Source organism: Cynocephalus volans, chromosome 1, assembly GCF_027409185.1.
Source record: "Cynocephalus volans isolate mCynVol1 chromosome 1, mCynVol1.pri, whole genome shotgun sequence".
In the NCBI taxonomy this organism is placed as follows: Eukaryota; Metazoa; Chordata; class Mammalia; order Dermoptera; family Cynocephalidae; genus Cynocephalus; species Cynocephalus volans.
The window spans coordinates 14632932-14652446 of record NC_084460.1 but is presented as its reverse complement, the minus strand read 5'-3'; the positions used below and the strand labels follow the sequence as shown (position 1 = coordinate 14652446).

General features: G+C 33.4%; 1 protein-coding gene across 1 annotated transcript in view; it reads right to left on the bottom strand.

Annotated features, from left to right (window-relative positions):
- Positions 1-19515, bottom strand: part of ESF1 (ESF1 nucleolar pre-rRNA processing protein homolog) — a 61524-nt gene that overhangs the window by 39407 nt on the left and 2602 nt on the right. The window contains exons 3-9 of the mRNA XM_063100227.1: positions 14556-14926; positions 13827-13940; positions 11710-11810; positions 10571-10723; positions 8149-8263; positions 5661-5808; positions 244-405 (exon numbers count right to left, since the gene is read on the bottom strand). Of these exons, the coding sequence (XP_062956297.1) occupies positions 244-405; positions 5661-5808; positions 8149-8263; positions 10571-10723; positions 11710-11810; positions 13827-13940; positions 14556-14926 (1164 nt within the window). The remainder of the gene's footprint in view (positions 1-243; positions 406-5660; positions 5809-8148; positions 8264-10570; positions 10724-11709; positions 11811-13826; positions 13941-14555; positions 14927-19515) is intronic.

The following is a 19515-nucleotide window of genomic DNA, read 5'->3' as shown; positions in this document are numbered from 1 at the left end:
TCATAAATGGATAGAAATAATTTGTAGTCAGTAAACCAAAGAAACCGATCAAAAATAAGCTGGCAACAGTCTATATACAAATATGATGTTAACATTCTCAGCAAAACATTTCTGCAAAATAAGATTTTTGAAGTTTATGTTTCCAAAGAAGAGTTGAGCTTTTTTTCCTTCATATCTAAAATGCATTTAACATCCCGAAATGAAAAAATACACGAAAACATTTAGTTAAGGTGTAACTCTTACCTGGAACCCACTTAATTTCCATTTCCATATCATTTTCTTTGCCTTTCTTTTCTTTCTCTTGAATAACCTCCAATAGTTGCCTATATTTGGCGATTTGTTCTTCATCGTCCTTGTGACTTTTCTTTGTTTTCCCATCTTCTTCTACACTGACTCCATCACCACCTAACAAAAAAATCAATTTCATTTAATACACAGAAACAGTTCACTTCTAACTCTAGTGTTCTGATCTCATGGTCACTCCAGCACCCTTCTACAAGATGTTGTCAGACATACTGCAACCACAGAGTATCAAAATCAGGCTTAAACTTCTGAATATTAAGTGAATTTAAAAAAAGACTTAGGTCTTGCATACAATAAAAATCAACTATAATATAAATTAGCACTGTCACAGTAGAAATATGTGATAGTAGTAATAAGTAAGCACTCTCAAAGGATCCTTGGGAATCCTTCTTACTGAAATTTATATTTCAAAATAATGCTGCAGTCACATAACATACTTGGACTTCTGTTTCCTATAAGCTGCAAGACAGCAAGGATGGCATTTTATTCCTCTTTATGTCCTCCACCATTCAGCACAGTGACTTTAAAATGTTATTATGTTCCATAAAAGGAGGCTGAATGCTCTTGGGATGAATTTTGTACATGGATCTAGCTGCTTAGGCTGAAGAAAAGAAATACAACTTGCTTATAATCCAAACCTAAGAATACTGACCATTTATCATTTGATTGTGAGCAAGCATGCTTACTCTAAGGATCTTAGTAATAAGCTAAAAATAAAAATGGATAAATTAGGAGTTAATTCAATTAATTTCAATGTATGGAAAAATATTCATATTTCCATTTCCTAGCTTTATAAAAATAATCAGAATACAAACTAACTGTATAAAATCCATGGGCAACAAACACCAGAAAACTAATACAAAAATGAAAAGTTTGTTTGCTCTATATTTCCACTATAATTCTCCAAGTTAAAAACATAAATTAGGAACCTGGGTTTTAATGCAAAACATACAGATTTACTGAATTGACTAAATGTCTCCAGTAAGGGAAAATTTAAGAGCAGCATAATGAAGACCGTGTCTTCTATGATCTATGACTAACTGGCCACCAAAAATGTCTAATATTATTAAGTATTTAGTGGTGAAACATCAATGTTACCAGATTGTCCTTACATCTGAAAGAAGGTGATATGGAAAAAAAGTTGGTTAAGTAAATATTTTTGTACTTTTTTCTCTAAAGGAATAAAAAATGGTCCAGGACATTCTTTCCATCCTATCACACTTTTACATTTTCACTCAAACAGCTGAAATTCATTTTTTTCCTGTTTGTGCTTTGTGCCACAATAATAATGTTGGATGGAATTCTGTCATGTATCCCGTAATTCAATGGATAAAACATCAGGAACGCATTAACAAAATGGCAATGTATTTCTTTCTATTAAAAGCTTACTTCTGAAAATGTAATTAGAAGCAAGCTCCTTCCAGGTTGAAATTTTAGTGGTAAGTCTCTGATGGCATACTTTAAATTGATTTTTTCCAGTACTAAAGTTTTACTTTCTGAAGCCCTAAAATGTGGATAACTGATATAGATCTATTTTTTCCCAATTCAAGGACAATAGTTGTGAAAGCCTTAAAACTATATAAGGAGTGAAAAAAAACAATTCTAACAATAAGCCACCCTGCTATGCTCTCTTATAAACAATAATAAGGAACATCTAGTAATTCTAAGGTATTCAAATATATTAATGTAGCTATCAGAGATACTAAATTAAATAATAATTAAATTAGATAATCAATTAAAACATTAAAGAAAAATGCATGCTTTAAAAAACTTATGAAACAAACAAAAAACCATTAATAATTTTAAGAAGTTACAATATACAATACAAAGTAGGATGCTAAGCACTTTATGTACATCATCTTAACCTTTCCAGCCATGAGCAAGTAACCATTATGATCCTCATTTCACAGTTATGAAAAGAAAGGCACAGGGGACGTAGGAAACTTAATCTATTTAACTTCACTATGTAGTGAAGTCAGGATTTGAAACCAGCAGATCCCAAGATCTTAACAGGAATGTATTTATGAATTAATGATTATTTATTCACAATATTAGCTGCCCTAATGTTAATAATGTCATTTTAAAATTTAGTTCAGTTCTCCCACACCAATCAAAGAAACCTGTTTGAAAACTTGTACCCAACCTTCACAAGTGTACATGGAATGTTATCTTTCTTCCTTTATTTTAGAGCTGATAGTGAAGAAAAACTATCCAGAATTTTTAGAAAAGTGCTAAATGCCTATATAGGCATATGAATAAAAAGGAAATACAGATAAATAAATGTGACTTTCTCCACATCTATGGAGGAAAGGATTACATAAGGGCTATTTGAAAAAAGGACTTGCTGTTCTATGTATGCTTAGAAATAAAATAGTCACTCAATTCCTTGGAATACTAAAAATACTAACAAGCAGCAGCCACTGAGGCCTCAAAAAACTATAAAGGCTTTTGTGCCCAGTATAACTACCACTGCAAGTTATACATTTTCAAAGACTATTAAATACTTAAGCAATTACGTGATTTTATCATATGAGATGTCTGAACAAAGAAATTAGAATGATAAAACACAATTTTCCATTCCATATGTGACATACTGTTCAAAAGCAGTATTATATGAAAAAACTTAGATTAAACAAAGCTCTATCTTCATTGGTCTAAAAGAAAAGTAATAGGCTAATCACAGGATCTAAGAAAATCAAGGTTTAACAGCCCCATGGTAATACTAAAGAAGCATTTTAGGATTTATTTAATTTGTCATTTAGGATATAAAAACAATACATATGCAAAAGGAGTCAAAAAGACACCTTGGAAAAATGTTAAGCTACAAAGTAACAAATATTCATTTTGCTAATTTAAAATACTTATATCTATGTTTAACATTTATGGCTATTTGATTTCTGTCAGCACTAAACCCCTTACTCATAATTTTTCATGACTGGAAATGAAAATGTGAAGAAAGGGCTGGCCAGTTAGTTAGAGTGTGGTGTTACAACACCAAGGTCAAAGGTTCTAATCCCCATGCCAACCAGCTGCCCCCCCTCCCCCAAAAGGGAAGGCAGTATCAGTCAGATAGTATTAACCAAAAACTGACATGACATTACAACCAAGCAACAAAATTTCCAAGCGGAGACAGATCCAGTATAGGGAAAAAGGGCTTTCTTGGCTTTATTATTTTTTTAATGAGTTATTTTAAGCAAATAGCATACGTGATTTTAAAATACACCATTAATCATTTCAATCATCAAAAAAAAAACCTTAAATAGAGATAGTCTAAGAACTTTTGCTTCCATTAATGGCAAGTGAAGTGCTTCAGACCAACGCTTTCACTGAGGACATCAAATTAGACAAAATATGTAAAAAAATCTTTTTAAAAGCTTCACAGAGATTAAAAGAAGAAAGAAAAGTTTCAAAGAACTGAAAAGTCAGTGAAGAATTATCATGCCAAAAAGAGGAGAGTAAAGAGGGATGACCCCAGTGCTCAAGATCTGTTTCACCCTGAGAGCACTTGCTATTTCCTGATCCACAGAAGAAACAGCTATGACACTCAACTGCAATTTTGGCAGCCTTGAAGGTCTAAGAGGACAAAAGTTAAAGGCTCACAGAAGGAGGGGATTTCAACTAGTAGGCCCTCACTGGACCCAGAGAGATGTACTGCCAGGGAAAGGGTCAATCTGAAGTAAACCAGCCCTCACGCAGGCTTAGTTCACTTGCAGAAGCCAGGGAACCTCAAGCCTTAAACTCAAAGTAATGTGGTTCCAGACTAACCAAAGTAAAAGTAAATGAAAGTTCTCTTTGATGAGCGATATCCTCATCTCAAATATGAAACTAGCACACAAAGTGAAGCAGGTACACAAGTAAATGGGGGAAATATATCCTATAAAATAACAGAAACCAATCTGAAAAGACATGAAATATTTAAACTATCATACACAGACTATAAAAACATGCTTACTCTGTTTTTAGAAATATAAGTGCTAAAACTATCTGCAGAGTAGAAAACTATAAAAACTGATATTGCTGACTTGAAAAACTGCTGAACAGAACTTGCAGAAGTGAAAAACACCATAACCAAAACTATGAACTCAATGGATAGGTCTATCAGCAGATTCAATACTGCTGAAAGGAGAACTGGAAGATACATCAGAAGAAAATATCCAGAATGCATCTCAGAGATAGATAAAAAATATAGGATAGTAGAGATAGGAAAGACATAGTGAAGAGATCTAATATATATTTAATTGAAGTCCCAACAGGACAGGAATAAGCAATATCTGAAGATACAATGGCTGAGAATATTCTAAAACTGATGGAAAGATATCATTCCACAAAAAGAAACCTAACAAAACCCAAAAACAATAAATTTTTTAAAAATCTACACAGACACATCACAGTAAACTTGCAGAAAGACAAAAGAGAAAACTTTGAAAGCAGTCAGAGAAAATCCAGATAACCTTCAAGAGTGAAGAAAGTTAGACTGACAGCTGACTTCTCAAAAACAAAAACAAAGCCAGAATCCAGTATGTTATTATCAATGCAGGTGTGGGGAGAACTGCCAACCTGGAATTGTTTACCAGTGAAAAAATCCTTTACAAGGCAAGACAAAATAAGGACATTTTCAGACAAACTAAAACTCAACAGAATTTGACACCAGCAGACTCTTACTACAGAAAGTTCTCAAGCAAGTACATAAGGCAGAAGGAAAATGATCCCAGATAGTGGTATGAGATTTAGGAAGGAATAAAGAGAAAAGGAAGTGGGGAAAATGTGGGCAAATTTACACAAGGGCAGTATAAAACAGCAATATTACATCCTCTGTGACTTATACAAATAGAATTACAGCATACATGATAGTATGAACTGTTTAAAGATTCCTGTATCATCCAGGAGGGTAAAATATTAATTATGATTAGACTTTAATAAGTTAAGGATGCAACTCATAATTTCTGGGATATTCACAGAAACTGAGTCTACTTTCCAAACTAGTCGAGGAGAAAAATGGAATGTAAAAAATATTTAATCAATCTAAAAGAAGTTCTTTGTTAAAAAAAAAGGGGGGGGGGTAGAGGAATAGTGCATTTTACTAGTTTATTAAGAAATTGTATAACTATACAAGTCAGGAAAGTCTAAAAGGCCAGGCATTTTTGTTAGGTCAGGGTTTTAAACAAAATATTTGTAATTGAAGAAATTCGGCCTAAGAAAATGGTTTTAAAAAACTTTTTCAATCACTATCTACAGGTGTATATTATACTGTACATATGAGTATGCTTTGCAGAGTTTAAGAATTTGTTTGATCCCCCCTTTAAGCTACTGACAAAGACATATTTTCATTAACGAGTCACTAAAAGTTTAACAATTACCTTGCAGCTCCTCTTCTATCTCCTCTTCATCTTCGCTAGAGGAAGCTAAGTAAGCTTGAAAATCCATGTCCAACAGCTCTTCCTTTTTAAACTTCCTATTGAATGTTGTAATTCTTTCATGATCAGTTTCATCCCAAGTGATCTCCACCTTTCACCAATGAATAAGAAAAAAAAAACACAAAAATGAAAAAGGCAACAACCTAAACTTGGTAAAGAATATATATTGCTACCATGGGTGTTTAACAGTAAGTTTAAAAAAATGCTAAAACAAATACACAAATGACATAATTAATAAACAGTATCTTATTTGTGGAAAGGAAACCATTTCTATTAACCCGTACCTTCCTCCTCTTAACACACTGCTACATGCAGGGTACTTCATTATTGGGAGTAAAAATTACTCAGTATGTGGATTAATTGTGGTTAAAAAAAAAAAAAAAGAAAAAAGAAAACGTACTGGTGAAAAAAGTTTTGTTACAAATCACTGAAAATATGTTTTTCACCTGGAGTTCTAAGGTTTCAGGAGGTCCACAAACTATATGAAACTGTTGGTAAAGCAACACAATCTCAGTAGGGTCCATTTTCCAAAAAAGATTAAAAGCCACTAATGAGAAAGACATCTATTAGCAAACCCCCATGATACACGAATTCATCTATAACTTGATTGATCTAGTGATCAGCTCCTATACTCTATGCAGCCCCTATTCTCTCATAGGGTCCTGCTAGAGATTTTATCTTCTTCACAAGGTGGGTCTTACATCCTTTTTTCCCCCCTCAGGCCAATCTCCCCAGATGAGGACAACAAAATAGGCACCAATTAATCAATCGATCCTTAAAATTACTGCCACAGTCTCAGAAGTTCCAGCAAGTCACAGGATACAGAATTATCCCTATTCTGATAATTAAGTCTGAGCTGATAACCACCAAACTGCTGCTAGAACTGGGACAGATGTTGATAATACAGATCAGCTGGCTGGTCATTATTTTAGTCTTGAAAATAACATGACCTTACATTTTATGTGACTGAATATTTTAGACTTCACTTCATTGCGTAATGATGGGGTTTTACTACAGCCAGTAACAAATCAATGCCACATAGTGCCCACTGCACCACAGCAGGTGGCAGATACAGCAGCTTTCTCTGCCAGGCCTGCTTCAGAAGAGCACAGTGGTTTGTCAAACAGGAAAGGCAGAAGGAAGCCAGTTTGGCTACTACAGAATACAGCTGTCGGTAGAGGGTATAAAAAGCAGAGAGAAGGTAGCCAGCTAAGTAATCAACTATTTCAACAGACAGAAACCTTTTGGTTGGTTATTAAGCATTAATGTGACATCAAGAAGTCCTGAATTATTCTGCTTCAATTGTTTTTACAATTTTGAATAATATCTGCAGAAAAATGTTTTCCTACTTGAAATTTTTTCTAGTTTTGTCTATCTGTGATTTGAGGTAATCTGTTACTCCCCTCCCCCTTTTGCCCAGGATATGAGTAACTGACATATTACTTGTGGAGTACATTAACATTAATAAAGCAAATGTACTTCACAGGGCCTAGTTTCCAAAGCCCTGTAGTTTCAGGTATAACCTAGCTTTTTAAAATTACATATGGAAATGTTAAGCTTGCAAAAGACAGGAAACTTTCCCCAGGCTAAAATCTCTATTGTAGATATAGAATTGTAACACAGCAAAGTTGCTGGCTCTCAAGAACAGACATCCTTGGAGCAGGTTAACCTACTGATTGATAAGAAAGTTGCTTTATTGTTATGTAAAAATACTGAGGAAACTGCTGTAGGAAAACACAGTATTTGCTAAGAACAAGCTTTTGTTGGTGGATCGACTTAACTTTTTGCAAACTGCATTATGGAATGTCACTTTGCTATTTCACTGATGTTACCAGCTTCTATTGTTAAACTATACTTAGCCATAACTCCACCTATGTTCCTTTTCTGCAACTTTCTGGCCTGGAGAATAAATACTGAGACAGAACCCCAGTTCAGGGTTCATTTCCCAAGGATGAATGCCTCTCCCTTGAGGGTTCTGGGAAATTAACCCCTTTGGGGTGTCTCACTGCTCAGAAGAAATGGGCTTTGAGTAATCCTTTGTGTTTCCGTCACCCAGGGGAGAGAGGTGACAAATCTGTGTGAGGACAAAGAGAGTGCTACATTACTTATTAAAGAACTTGGTTGAATAAGACAGTGTGGGAGAGACAGAAGAGAAAAAAGAAACATTAGCAGGTAACAGATTCAGGCTTAAATGTATAACAAAAATCTGGAAATAGATTCAAACAGATGTGATAGGTAAAAATGTAAACACACTTGTCTCTCATTTCTACTTGTACTTGTGCCTTAAAATTCTGATACTTCCCATGTCTAAAGATGCTACAAGTAAATAATACACTAAACCTCTTCTTAAAGCAATAGAGTCCAGCTACACATTTTTAAAAGTTAAAAAATACCCACAATATAAAATTTTTTTAAAAAAGTTTAAAAATACCGTTGATGTTCCCATTGCAGCAGATGTGAAATATTTTGGTTTATATGCTGTTAAATCTACTTCTGAGGCTACATCCTTGGGCTCATCATCAAAAGTAATATCATCTGGTATAAACCTAAGAACCAAAGAAAAAATAAATGTACTTAAACACAAGCTGCAGTGATAACCATAGTTTAGATTCTCATCTAATTGGCTATAGTTTATACACACATACCATATAAAAGTTTCTACAGAATGCACACGTAGAAGAGGCAATGTCAGAAATAACCTTGGCATAAAATTTCTGAAATTCATAGGCTATAAATCTCTAATTCCACTAAATTCGAGAAAATGCTGTGTAGGTAGAAACCCTGCATTAGGAGTCAGTTAATATGAGTCAGGTGCAAACACACATGTGTCCCTCATGTTTCAAGAAGACCCATATTCCTTATTGCACAGTCACTGGCCTGCTATATGATATTTTGAAGATCAAACAGAAATTATTAATGGGTAAGTGTTCTGGAAACCAAGTATCATACACATGATGTGTCACTGAAAATAAGTAAAAGCTTAAGGTTAATTCTTCAAGACTAAAAAAATCTTAACAGTATTATATTACAATTCTCATTTCACAAATAACTACCTGTTAAATGCTAATTAGCCACTGTAACTAACTGTAATTGTAACTGTTCGACAATTTATAGGCATCAGGCTAAGGAATGGGAAAAAACAGTAAAGAGTTAATCTATGGTTTTGTAAGTTATATAAGAGATTTTGTTTGCACGCACACACACACACACACACACACACACACACACAAAGCACATACTGTATATTCATAAAAAAAATTTTTTTAACATTATTCTGTTTATTTATTTATTGGTGGCTGGCTGGTACAGAGAACTGAACCCTTGACCTTGGTACTACAAGGCCATGTTCTAACTAACTGAGCAAACTGGCCAGCCCCAAAAATAATTTTTTAAGAGAAATGGATAATTAAGGTTCAAAAGTTTATATAATACACTCTTCCACCTACACTTTTGCACAGATTTAGTTGAAGAAAAATAAATATCTGAGATCAATATTTACAAATGCTCTCCAATATTCTTTCATACATATTTTGGGGCAGATAAAAAAAAGGTATCCTAAAATAACTGGATGGCAGCAGAACACTCAATTTTCTTTTCTGATCTTATGTACGACAAAATACAACACAGAATGTGAATTTTTTCTGTGGTCACTGACCTTATTTTCTAGGCAAAGTCAGAGCTTACACTAACACTGCATGGAAATGTACCAAAAAGGAAACAAAGAACAAAACGATCCTGAAAAGAACAAGCTAACATGAATTCATGATTCCCAAAGAGTCTGACATTTGAACAAATATTTGTTAGCTATTATTTAAACATTCAAAATAGGCACCTCCAGCTGAAATTGTTAACAGAAAACAGAAGGAAATAGTTTACCTAATGAGATCATGCCCTTCTTGCTGTATATTTAAAGATGCTAAAATCTTACCCCGAATTATCAATTCAAACATTTTTTTGTATTTTCCTACCAGTCTGAATATTTTTGAAGCAGAAAAACTATAGTGACTATGAAATAATGAATCTTTTTCTGAAATATTTCATTTTTAGAACAAAGTCTCCAACAAACGTGTACCCAAAGAAGAGTTTTCTATGGAAAGTGTCACAGTAGAATGGTTTACTGGGTTCAAAAGGACCAGGCTAATGATAAAATAGTACCATAGTTCAACTTTTTGTTTCCTTAGAAATGACATTCACAACCATCTAAAGTTTTTCAGCTCTGGGTCAGTGAAGCCTGAGCATGTGGTGAAAATAATGCCAGCAACACAATTCACTCACTGTAACAGCATTAGAGCAGCACATTACAATAGAACTTTCCGTGATGATGGCAATGTTCTGTATTTGCTCTGTCCTAAATGTGACCATTAATTACTTGAAATGTATCTGATGTGAATAAGTACTAAATTTTAAATTTTACTTAATCTAACTAAATAAATTAAAATAGCCAGATGTAACTAGTGGCCACTGCATGGGACAGCACAGATCTATAGGTACCAGTTTATTAGCAAATTGCTCTGCCCCCATCCCAATGCTCATTTTAAAGTTTCTTCATCTGGCTCCCAACCCTAAAAGAGAGCTGCAAAAAAAATCACTGCATTTAACCCATCATCTTAACAACACAGCCAACACATACGCAAGGACATAAATGTGGGGATGATTCATACATAATACTATTAGCATTTTCTTGCTCCAGTTTTCTTTCTTATGAGTGATGTTTCATACAACACTGTTCACCCAAAAGAAAAAATCTTTAGAATATAAAACAACAGAAAGCACTGCCAGTTTTAACACACATTTTACACCTTATAATCATGTTGTGCTATAAGACTAAATTGGTGAGACAAACAATGGATTACCTTAAATCTATGAAAGAACAACTACTTTCAAATTCCAGGCCATCACAATCCTCATAAATTTTACTGGCTGTTTCAGGAGAATCACAGTCTACTACTGCGTAATAGTACTTCAGTCGTTTGAATTGATAATCTCTCAATTTTTCTCTAGAGGTCCTAAAGGGGGAAAAACTCATTAAGCTTACTCATATAGGCACACAAATATCTATCTCTATTTAAAAAATAAACATAATTGTTTCAAGAAATATATATTATAAGCTAACTTTTGTTCCAAGCCATCTTCCCATCATGACCTTGCTGTTATAAACACTAAACACTTAAGCTCAATTTATTATTCTGACAAGGTACAGATTTTAGGTATTTGGAATGGAATTTGGTATCTAGTAAAGCATAGTGTATAACATGTGTTTTAACTTTATTTCTTAGAATACTTATTTTACTGTTTTTCTACCACATATAGTCTTCTCAAGTAAAACCAACAGACAGGATCACTATTACGAAAGATGCTTTGAAAACATTCACTCTAATTACAAAAAAATTCCTAATCTTGCAAACGTTTGCTCCAGATTGATGTGTTATCAAGTCTAAAAGGTTATAAGTTTAATCCCACTTAACTACAACATATTCTTTGAAAGTCATCATCTACGGTCTCCAGCCACCAATCTATTTAACCACCATTTTTATTAACTGCACATGTAGCTCCACCTAGTGGTTTAAAAACTATCTTAATTTTTTTTAAAGTGCACTATAATGACAAAGAACTTTTTATCACTGTTTTATTTTTCTATTTAAACATCAAATAAGAAAAATTATATTATTTAAAGGTAGTTTCAATGCCACTTATATGGAAAGTAACATCTCAGGAAAAAAAGCAAAACTTACTTATTCTGAGCAATGAGGCTGAGAGAATTCTCAGTTTAATCATAAAATGTTTTTCAAAAATTGCAATAATTATTTTCATAAATATAGAAATATAAATACACACACAAAATGTTCTTGGAATAGCGTGCCACTTCTAACAGAATTTAATCTATTTTGCAACCTGTCTTAACCATGAACAAGTGTAAACTTTACCCTAACTATTAAGTGACCATGATTCTGAATTAGCGACATGAGTTTTATGGTACAGAGTGACTAAATACCAGTCCTTTTCCAGGGCATCTTCAGGAATACTTAATAACTCGACTGGACCTTGTACTTGCTCTTCCTTCATTCTCTCCTTTCCAAACTCTGAAGGATATATCTAAACACAAAAAGAAGATCAAGGTAATTTATACATTCCTTTTCATACAAGATCTAGACCTGTCTAAAGGAACTCTGAGTCACAGCTTGACTCAATGAAAACGGTAGGGATAACTCACTTCCAAACCCACTATAAAAAGCTAAAGCATCCTTAGTAATTTCCTTTAAAATATGTCACTTTGGCTGGAGAGTTAACAGATGTGGGGCAGGGGAACAAAAACAATATCTCTTCAACTCGTACCACCTCAGACAAGGTAGTTCTGGGATTCAGAAAAAAACTAAGAAAAGCAAAACAAGATTTGAAGTTCAAGGAACTCTAAATGTAAACACACACATGAGAGATGACAGCATTAAATATTCCACTTGAAATGTACAAAAAAAAAAAAGAAATACATAAAACACATAAATAACAATAAAAAAGCAATGTTGTAATACCAACTTATCTCTAAGTCATACCATTTAACTAATGCTTTCTTTTAAAGAAATTCTTTAAATAGAAAAGAACTAATGACGGTCTTATCATATAGACTAGACATAGTCTTGGTATAAGAAAAAGGATTCACTCTCACCAGGATTTGGTATTTTTTAAATCTTGGCTACTTTGAGAGTCAAGAAATATCACTGTATTAATATGCATTATTTTGATAATACTGGGCCTAATATACATTTTTTAACTGATACATGTTTTTGAGTTGTCTAAAATATGTAACTTATCAACAAGAAAATCTGAGTTTTTCTTACTAATTTGAGTTGTAAATAATAGGTTTTGATAAACAATTTTCAAATATATATGTAGTCACATCTATTGATTCTCTTTGTGGTTTTTTTCCCCCCCCTTTTCCCAGTCTAGAAACTCCTACTGTCCGTAATCTAACACAAAAAGTTTAACAAAAGACAACTCTTTTTTAATTGTCTCTGTGGTTTGATTTAAGGTTTTTTTCTTTTGTTTCATCTGTAGTTTATTTTGGGCTATTACGAGGTGAAGATCTGAACTAAGTTCTCTATCCAAAGACTTGTCCACGTGTCCCAAAACCATGTATACAAGAAGCTTATTTTGATCTAAACTACACGAACTCTCTCTACCTATTCCATTCTATCAATTTGTCCTATTCTCACCTAAACCTGTTAACTCTCCTAGCATCATAAAATGTTTAGATATTGTAACTTGTAAGGCTAGTCCCTTTATACTGGTGTGATTTCTCAAAAATTTATTAGCCATTCTCACGTGTTTATTCTTTTAGATGGTTACTGGTATTCTCCATCTTAACTTTCACTTGAAGTGAGACTCTGAAACCACAAAAAGAGTGTAGAACTGACATCTTTAAATATTTAAACAGAATAATAATTGAGACTGTTTCAGGCATTGAACTAAATGCTTAATGTGAGCTCTTTTTCACTTAATCTTTACAACCACCATAGGAAGTACTATTGTTACATTCACTTAAATGAAAACACACATTTGAGAGATTAACAGAGTATCCAAGATCACAAAGCATCTATCAGAATGCAGGTCTGTCATAAAGTCAAGTCTAGATTTTTAATCATTATGCTGGCTCTCTTAAAATATGGTATCCCAAAATTTATGCAAGTTTTTCAAATTTATCAAGTGTTATCCTTTACTTCTTCTAGGTCATATGTGTTTACTAAGTAATTTCCAAGGATTTTACATGGTTTTGTTGCTAGTATAATCAGAATTTTTTTCTTAATTGGTTAATGCTAGTAATAAGGAAGTCAGTCAATTTTTTTAAAAAAAATTATGTTATGCCTTGTCCATTTAGTGAGTTTATATTTCTTTGGGATTTAAAAGTATACACAATCATACAACCCATCAATAATAATAATTTTACCACCTCCTTTCTAACATTTATACCTGTTATATTAGCTTCATGCCCAACTGTATCAAACAATTTTCCAGATAAATTATTTTCCCTAAAAGGAAAACTATGACTTAAAAAAAAAAAATCCTACTTAACTTAAATGCTTAGAAATATTTACTTCAAAATGAAATCATTCTCACCTTTACAGAAAATATGACACCTCCTTTAGGTTTAAATGAATTGAAAAGAGCCAGCAAATCTTTTGCCTTTAATCTATCCCAGTCCATGTTGCAAACTGCTAATCGATGTGTAACCTGAGAAATAAGAAAAATTAAATACTACATAATCTGTATTATTCCCAATGCTTAAGAAATAAAGATACTAAAAATGTAATGTCTTCTTTCTCCCAAGTTCTGAAATTATTAGTGTTGTAGTTATCTAAGTGGTTCCAATATGTAAAAGAAAACTTCAAATGATTCAAACAATAGTAAAGTCATCAACAGATAAGCACCTTCTGGTACTTTCTTTGTATTTCTTGAATCAGAACACGATCATGAGCTGATTTTTAACTACCAAGTTTGTTAAGCTATTGTGGCCACCCATGTATATGAGTAGGAAAGCTGAGTATGTTACCCCGTAGTATTTCTAGCAGGTGCAGTAAGAAGAGAAACATAAACTACTAGCTAAAGAAGTATTTTCTAAAAATTTCATGTGACTTTAAATTATTTATGTAGAACTTTTTACTCATCTGCTTGGACATCTAATTTGCATAAATATATCCCATTTTGAGACATTTTCATCACAATCATCAAGAATATTATTTACCAGTAAGATTTTTCTCACTTAATCTAATGACATCAATCCAATCACCCATAAAAACTATTTGTACTGTGCTCTTCACAAATAATCTTATTTATGCAAAAGGTTACCTCATCAGCTCGAGGAGCATCTTTATCTAATTCTCTCCAAGCATGCTCAAAAGTGGGTTCTTCTGGAAATAAATCTGCCATATCATCTTCATCTTCAGAACTTGTTTCTATGTTTCCTTTACCCCTTGCCAGATCAGGGCCACTGTCACTTTCATCATCACCCTCACTATCTTCATCTTCATCATCTTCACTTCCATCATCATCATCACCATCAGCTGAAGCTCTACCAACATCTGTAATTTCAACTTCAGATTCTTCATCATCTGTTTCACTAACACTTTCTGAATCTTCCTCCAGAAAATCTTTGTCAAACATTTTACCATCTGTTGAGTGTTTATAACCACCACTGTCTCCTGTCATGAGTTGAACCACTGTAAAAAGGATAGAGGAGAGAGAAATTAAGAAAATGTATACACTGAATCAAATTGAATCCAATTTTGACATCAAATCCCATAAAAATACAATTTCTATGAAAGAGTAAAGGAAAATATAAATTCAGTAATAAGAAAGCTTTACACATACCCAGATCATGAAAGTAGATCTATATTCATTCAATATTTATGGAGTGCCTGCTATTAGCTAGGCACTCAATACACAATCATTGGCAAAAGAGAAGCAATCAATGTCCTCACCAAACTTCTAGCTGAGTGAAGAGAACAGATGGACAGATATCAATCAAGTAAAACCAACCAAATCAGTATACACAAAAAAATGAAATTACAGCTAGGGTAAATGCCAAGAAGGAATGTTATATGATGTTCCAAGGGCACATAATATGGGTCTCTGAGTGAGTAACAACTGAGCCATTTGAAGGATGAAGGCAAGTTAAATAGGCAAAGAAAGACTAACAAGTAAGGGAAATTTGTTCCACCCAACAAGGAAAACATCTGTAAAGATATGCTAATAGGAATAAGCCAGCAAGTGTGTCTGGATTGCAGACAGCAAGGAGTCAAGTAACAAATGAAACTGAAGAGCTAGGTAAGGGCCACACTATCCAAAAACCATGTAGAATAGGAAGTCACTGATATGTTTTCAAAAGGAGGACATTATCAGATTTGCATTTTAAGGAGATCACCTTGCCTGTATTGTAGAAAACTGACTGGAGGGAGTAAAAAGTAGATGTGAATAGAACAGTTAGATGGGTAGTACAGTACTCCAGGCAAGAAATAAAGGTAATACTGAGTTGGTGACAGGAGATGTAGAGAAGTGAATGGATTTCCGAGTCAGGAGGTAAAACCAATAGAAATCAGTGGAAGGGCTATTTGATTTGGGGAATAGGAGTTTTGGAAGTGCAAACATAAGTCCTAGCTTCTTGGCTTGCAGAGCTAGCTAGCTAGCTAGATGAATAGATAGATAAACAGGGAACACTGGAAGAAAACCAGTTTGGTAGAAGGAGATCATGAACTCAGTTTTGGATATGCTGAGTTTGAAGGGCCTTTGAGTCACCAAAGAAAACAACAAGGTTGTTGACTTATATTAGTCTACAGCTCAGAGAAATCTTGGTTGGAGATTAAGATTTATGACTACTGTTGACAACAAAAGCTGTGATGTGAATGAGATCACCTATATAGAGAGAGAAATAATAATTATAACTTTTTTGCTAAATATTGAACTTTACAACTAGTTGTGTTATGGTTAGTTAAATATACCAAGAATGAAAGACTCTTTTCACTTAAACTGGATAGTTTTAACCCGCACAACTCTGAAAAGGCACATTTCCTATTTCTGAAGCAATCACATGCTTCTCTTGACTGTGTGTGCATGTATAGATATAACTTTTGTATTTTATTCTTCTTTAAGTTAGAGCTTATGTTTCTGTTTACTCACAGGCTCTAAGCTTGGAGAATTAAAAGCAAATCTTAAAGTTTAAGGCTTGGAATGGAATTGGAACTTAGTTTCTCTTGGTCCTATAATCTCACAATAGTTATTAATTGATGAAATATTTACTGAGTATCTACTATATAAAAAGCATTAAGCTACGGGAATGGGAAAAAGAGATAATTTGTAACATGAGCTCAAGCCCTTGATGGATTCATAAACAAAAGGAAATTGTTTATTGGTTTATGAATCTATGTTCTAAAGCACCACACAGAGAGAAACATCTATATTTACCTGCAGAAAGGTCTTTATAATAAGGAAGGCTTCACAAAGATGCCATAAAACCTGAGAACTGGAAAAAAAAAAAAAAAAAAAAACCTGAGAACTGAATCGAATAAAAAGGCACTTCATTAGGAGGGAAAGTGAGAAATGGGCTTTTATTTTAGTACCACAAGGAAATGGGGAGTAATACAAAATAACTAGCCAGTAAACATGAAAAGGACAAAAGAAGGCATTATCGTAAGTTCTGTGTATGGGATCAGAAAAACACAAAAGTGAAAGAAAGTTACTATGAGGCAAGCAGCAGAATTCACTTTTAAGCAACACTCAGAAATGACACCTCGTGGACCCAGCTCTATCTAGTACTGTAGCATTTCTCAAGCATCAGTCATTATCATACCATTTTCATGATTTTTGCACATCACTGACATTTTACATTAAACTGAATTTTTAAACAATTAACTTTGTTCTAAATAATATCCCTGAAGTCACAGAAGTTATGTTTTAGTTACATTTTTTTCCTAAGATATTGAAATAATACTTAATTATTAAGGTAAAAAAGCCTAAATATCATCTGAAATCTCACATGACAATGGTATACATACCATGCTTTCAGTCATATAATAATAAATTGATGCGTGGGATCCTTAAAGAGATTATTTAAATATTTTGACAAAATGAAGTACAAAGTATTTATTCATTCAATATATATCTGTTCAGAGCTCACAATACAGTCTTAGAGATAATGTGGGATTACAAAAATAAATAACTGATTCCATTCCTAGATGGTACTGCTGTAGAAGTGATTGGAAGCATTACTACTTATCCAGCTACTTTAATATTTCCCCCTAATTATAAGTGTAGTGAATGATCATTGCAAAAAAAAATTAAGATAATATGGTTTAATTAAATAAAGATGACTAGTAATTTTTCATTCAGAGATAACTGGATTGTTATTTTGGTTTATAATTGCTTAACTATTTTTTTCACCACTAACTTTTTAAGTAGATGGTCATACTATTTGTTATTTTGTAACCTATGAGGGTACTTCAAAAAGTTCATGGAAAAATAGAATTGAAAGGCAATACAAATTTTTCAATAACTTTTTGAAGTACTCTTGTATTTTTAAAACTTTATATATCACAGACACGTTTTGATATATCATAACTTATTTAATCAATCCTTTAATGATTTAGGTTGCCATTTTTTAAAATTTAAAAATAATACTGCAACTCACATTCTTTGCACACATGTCCAAGTATTTTAAAATAAATTCTTAGGAGCGTGAGTGCTGGGCATGAACACTTTATAACAACACACAGTATCAAAACTGCAACTCCTCACATCACCTTTACCTTAGAGCACTTAAAAAAAGTCCCTTACACACAAAAGTTGCTAGAATGATAACTGATGAATGAATAACAAAAAGGTTATATACAGAGTCTCTTAATCCCTATTTATATAAATAATGCCTTTTCTAGACTGTGGAACCAACATAAATTACTACAAGCAACATGGTGGGGTAGAAAGACTCAGAAGACTTGAGTTACAGTCTCAGCTCTGTGTGTCCTTACATAAGTCACTTTACCCTTGTTTCCTAATATAGTCTCAGTTCTCAAGGTTACTGAGAAAACTAAATGAGAAAAGACATGTAAAAGGATTTTGTAAAATCAATCCAAAGGATTATACAGACATGTTAGATCCAGTGCCCTAAATCAAGTGGAATTTAAAGGAGGCTAGACTAACTTAACCTCACAAATTCAGCATCAAATCAATCTTGCTGCTGGTCCCAGTCCAATATTCTCCTCTAATTTCAGTAACCAGATTTCTATCCCTTCTCCCTATATACCTCATGAGATTTGCTGCCTGGTTCTACTGGCAATAAAATGGGATCCCACACCTGATTCCCTAGTCCCTGCTATCTAAAATTCTGTCCACTGCCTCAGACTTCCTACTTTCCTGATGTGATCTCTGTTAAGACCTCTCTCTGCCCTTTCCTGATGCCTACCCTCCTTGACTCCCATAATCACAGCCAGTCTTTGTCTGGCTCATCTGAACCACCACCAATTTTCAGTTACAACATCAACTATCAGTAGCATCTACACTCAAAACTTCCTGCTGCTAGTGGTGACACAAAATTTTAATAAGCCTAGTAAACACATAAACACAAACTAGAGCCAGACATTTCTCACCTAGTCCCAAAGAATTATTTCTAACTCTAATATCTATCCTCCCCTTCAAGACTTTATTATCTAATCAAATGGGATTACTGATTTCTTGTGAACATGACCAATCACCTCTGCTCAAAAAGTTCTATGTAGAATGTTCTGGTCCTCACACTTAATTTTTTCCAAACCCCAATCAAACTAGTGCATCCCCTATGAATTTTTCTCTGATTGCCAAATCTTGAGGGACTTCTTCCTCTGAATTTCCACAACCCTCTGCTAAACATCTTTTACAGCACTCACTATTATTGTTTTGTATCATGGTTCTTTCTACTTTACATCTACACTGTCCAATATAGTAGCCAGTAGCCACATGTGACAATTGAGTACTTGAAAGATGGCTCATTTAACTTGAGATTAGTACAAAAATAAAATGTAAAATACACCATTACTTTTTTTTATATTAATTATATATTAAAATAAATTTTTGACATATTGGGTTAAATACAATATATTATTAAACTTAATTTCACCTGTTTCCCTTCACTTTTTAATGTGGCTACTAGAAATCAAAATCATGTATTTCTACTGAATAGTGCTACTTTAGACCACAGTCACTCCACAGAGTTTAGCAGACTGCTATCTGCACAAAGACATCTACAAAGCAGCAAGAAGAGCTAAAATCGAGACCAACCTCT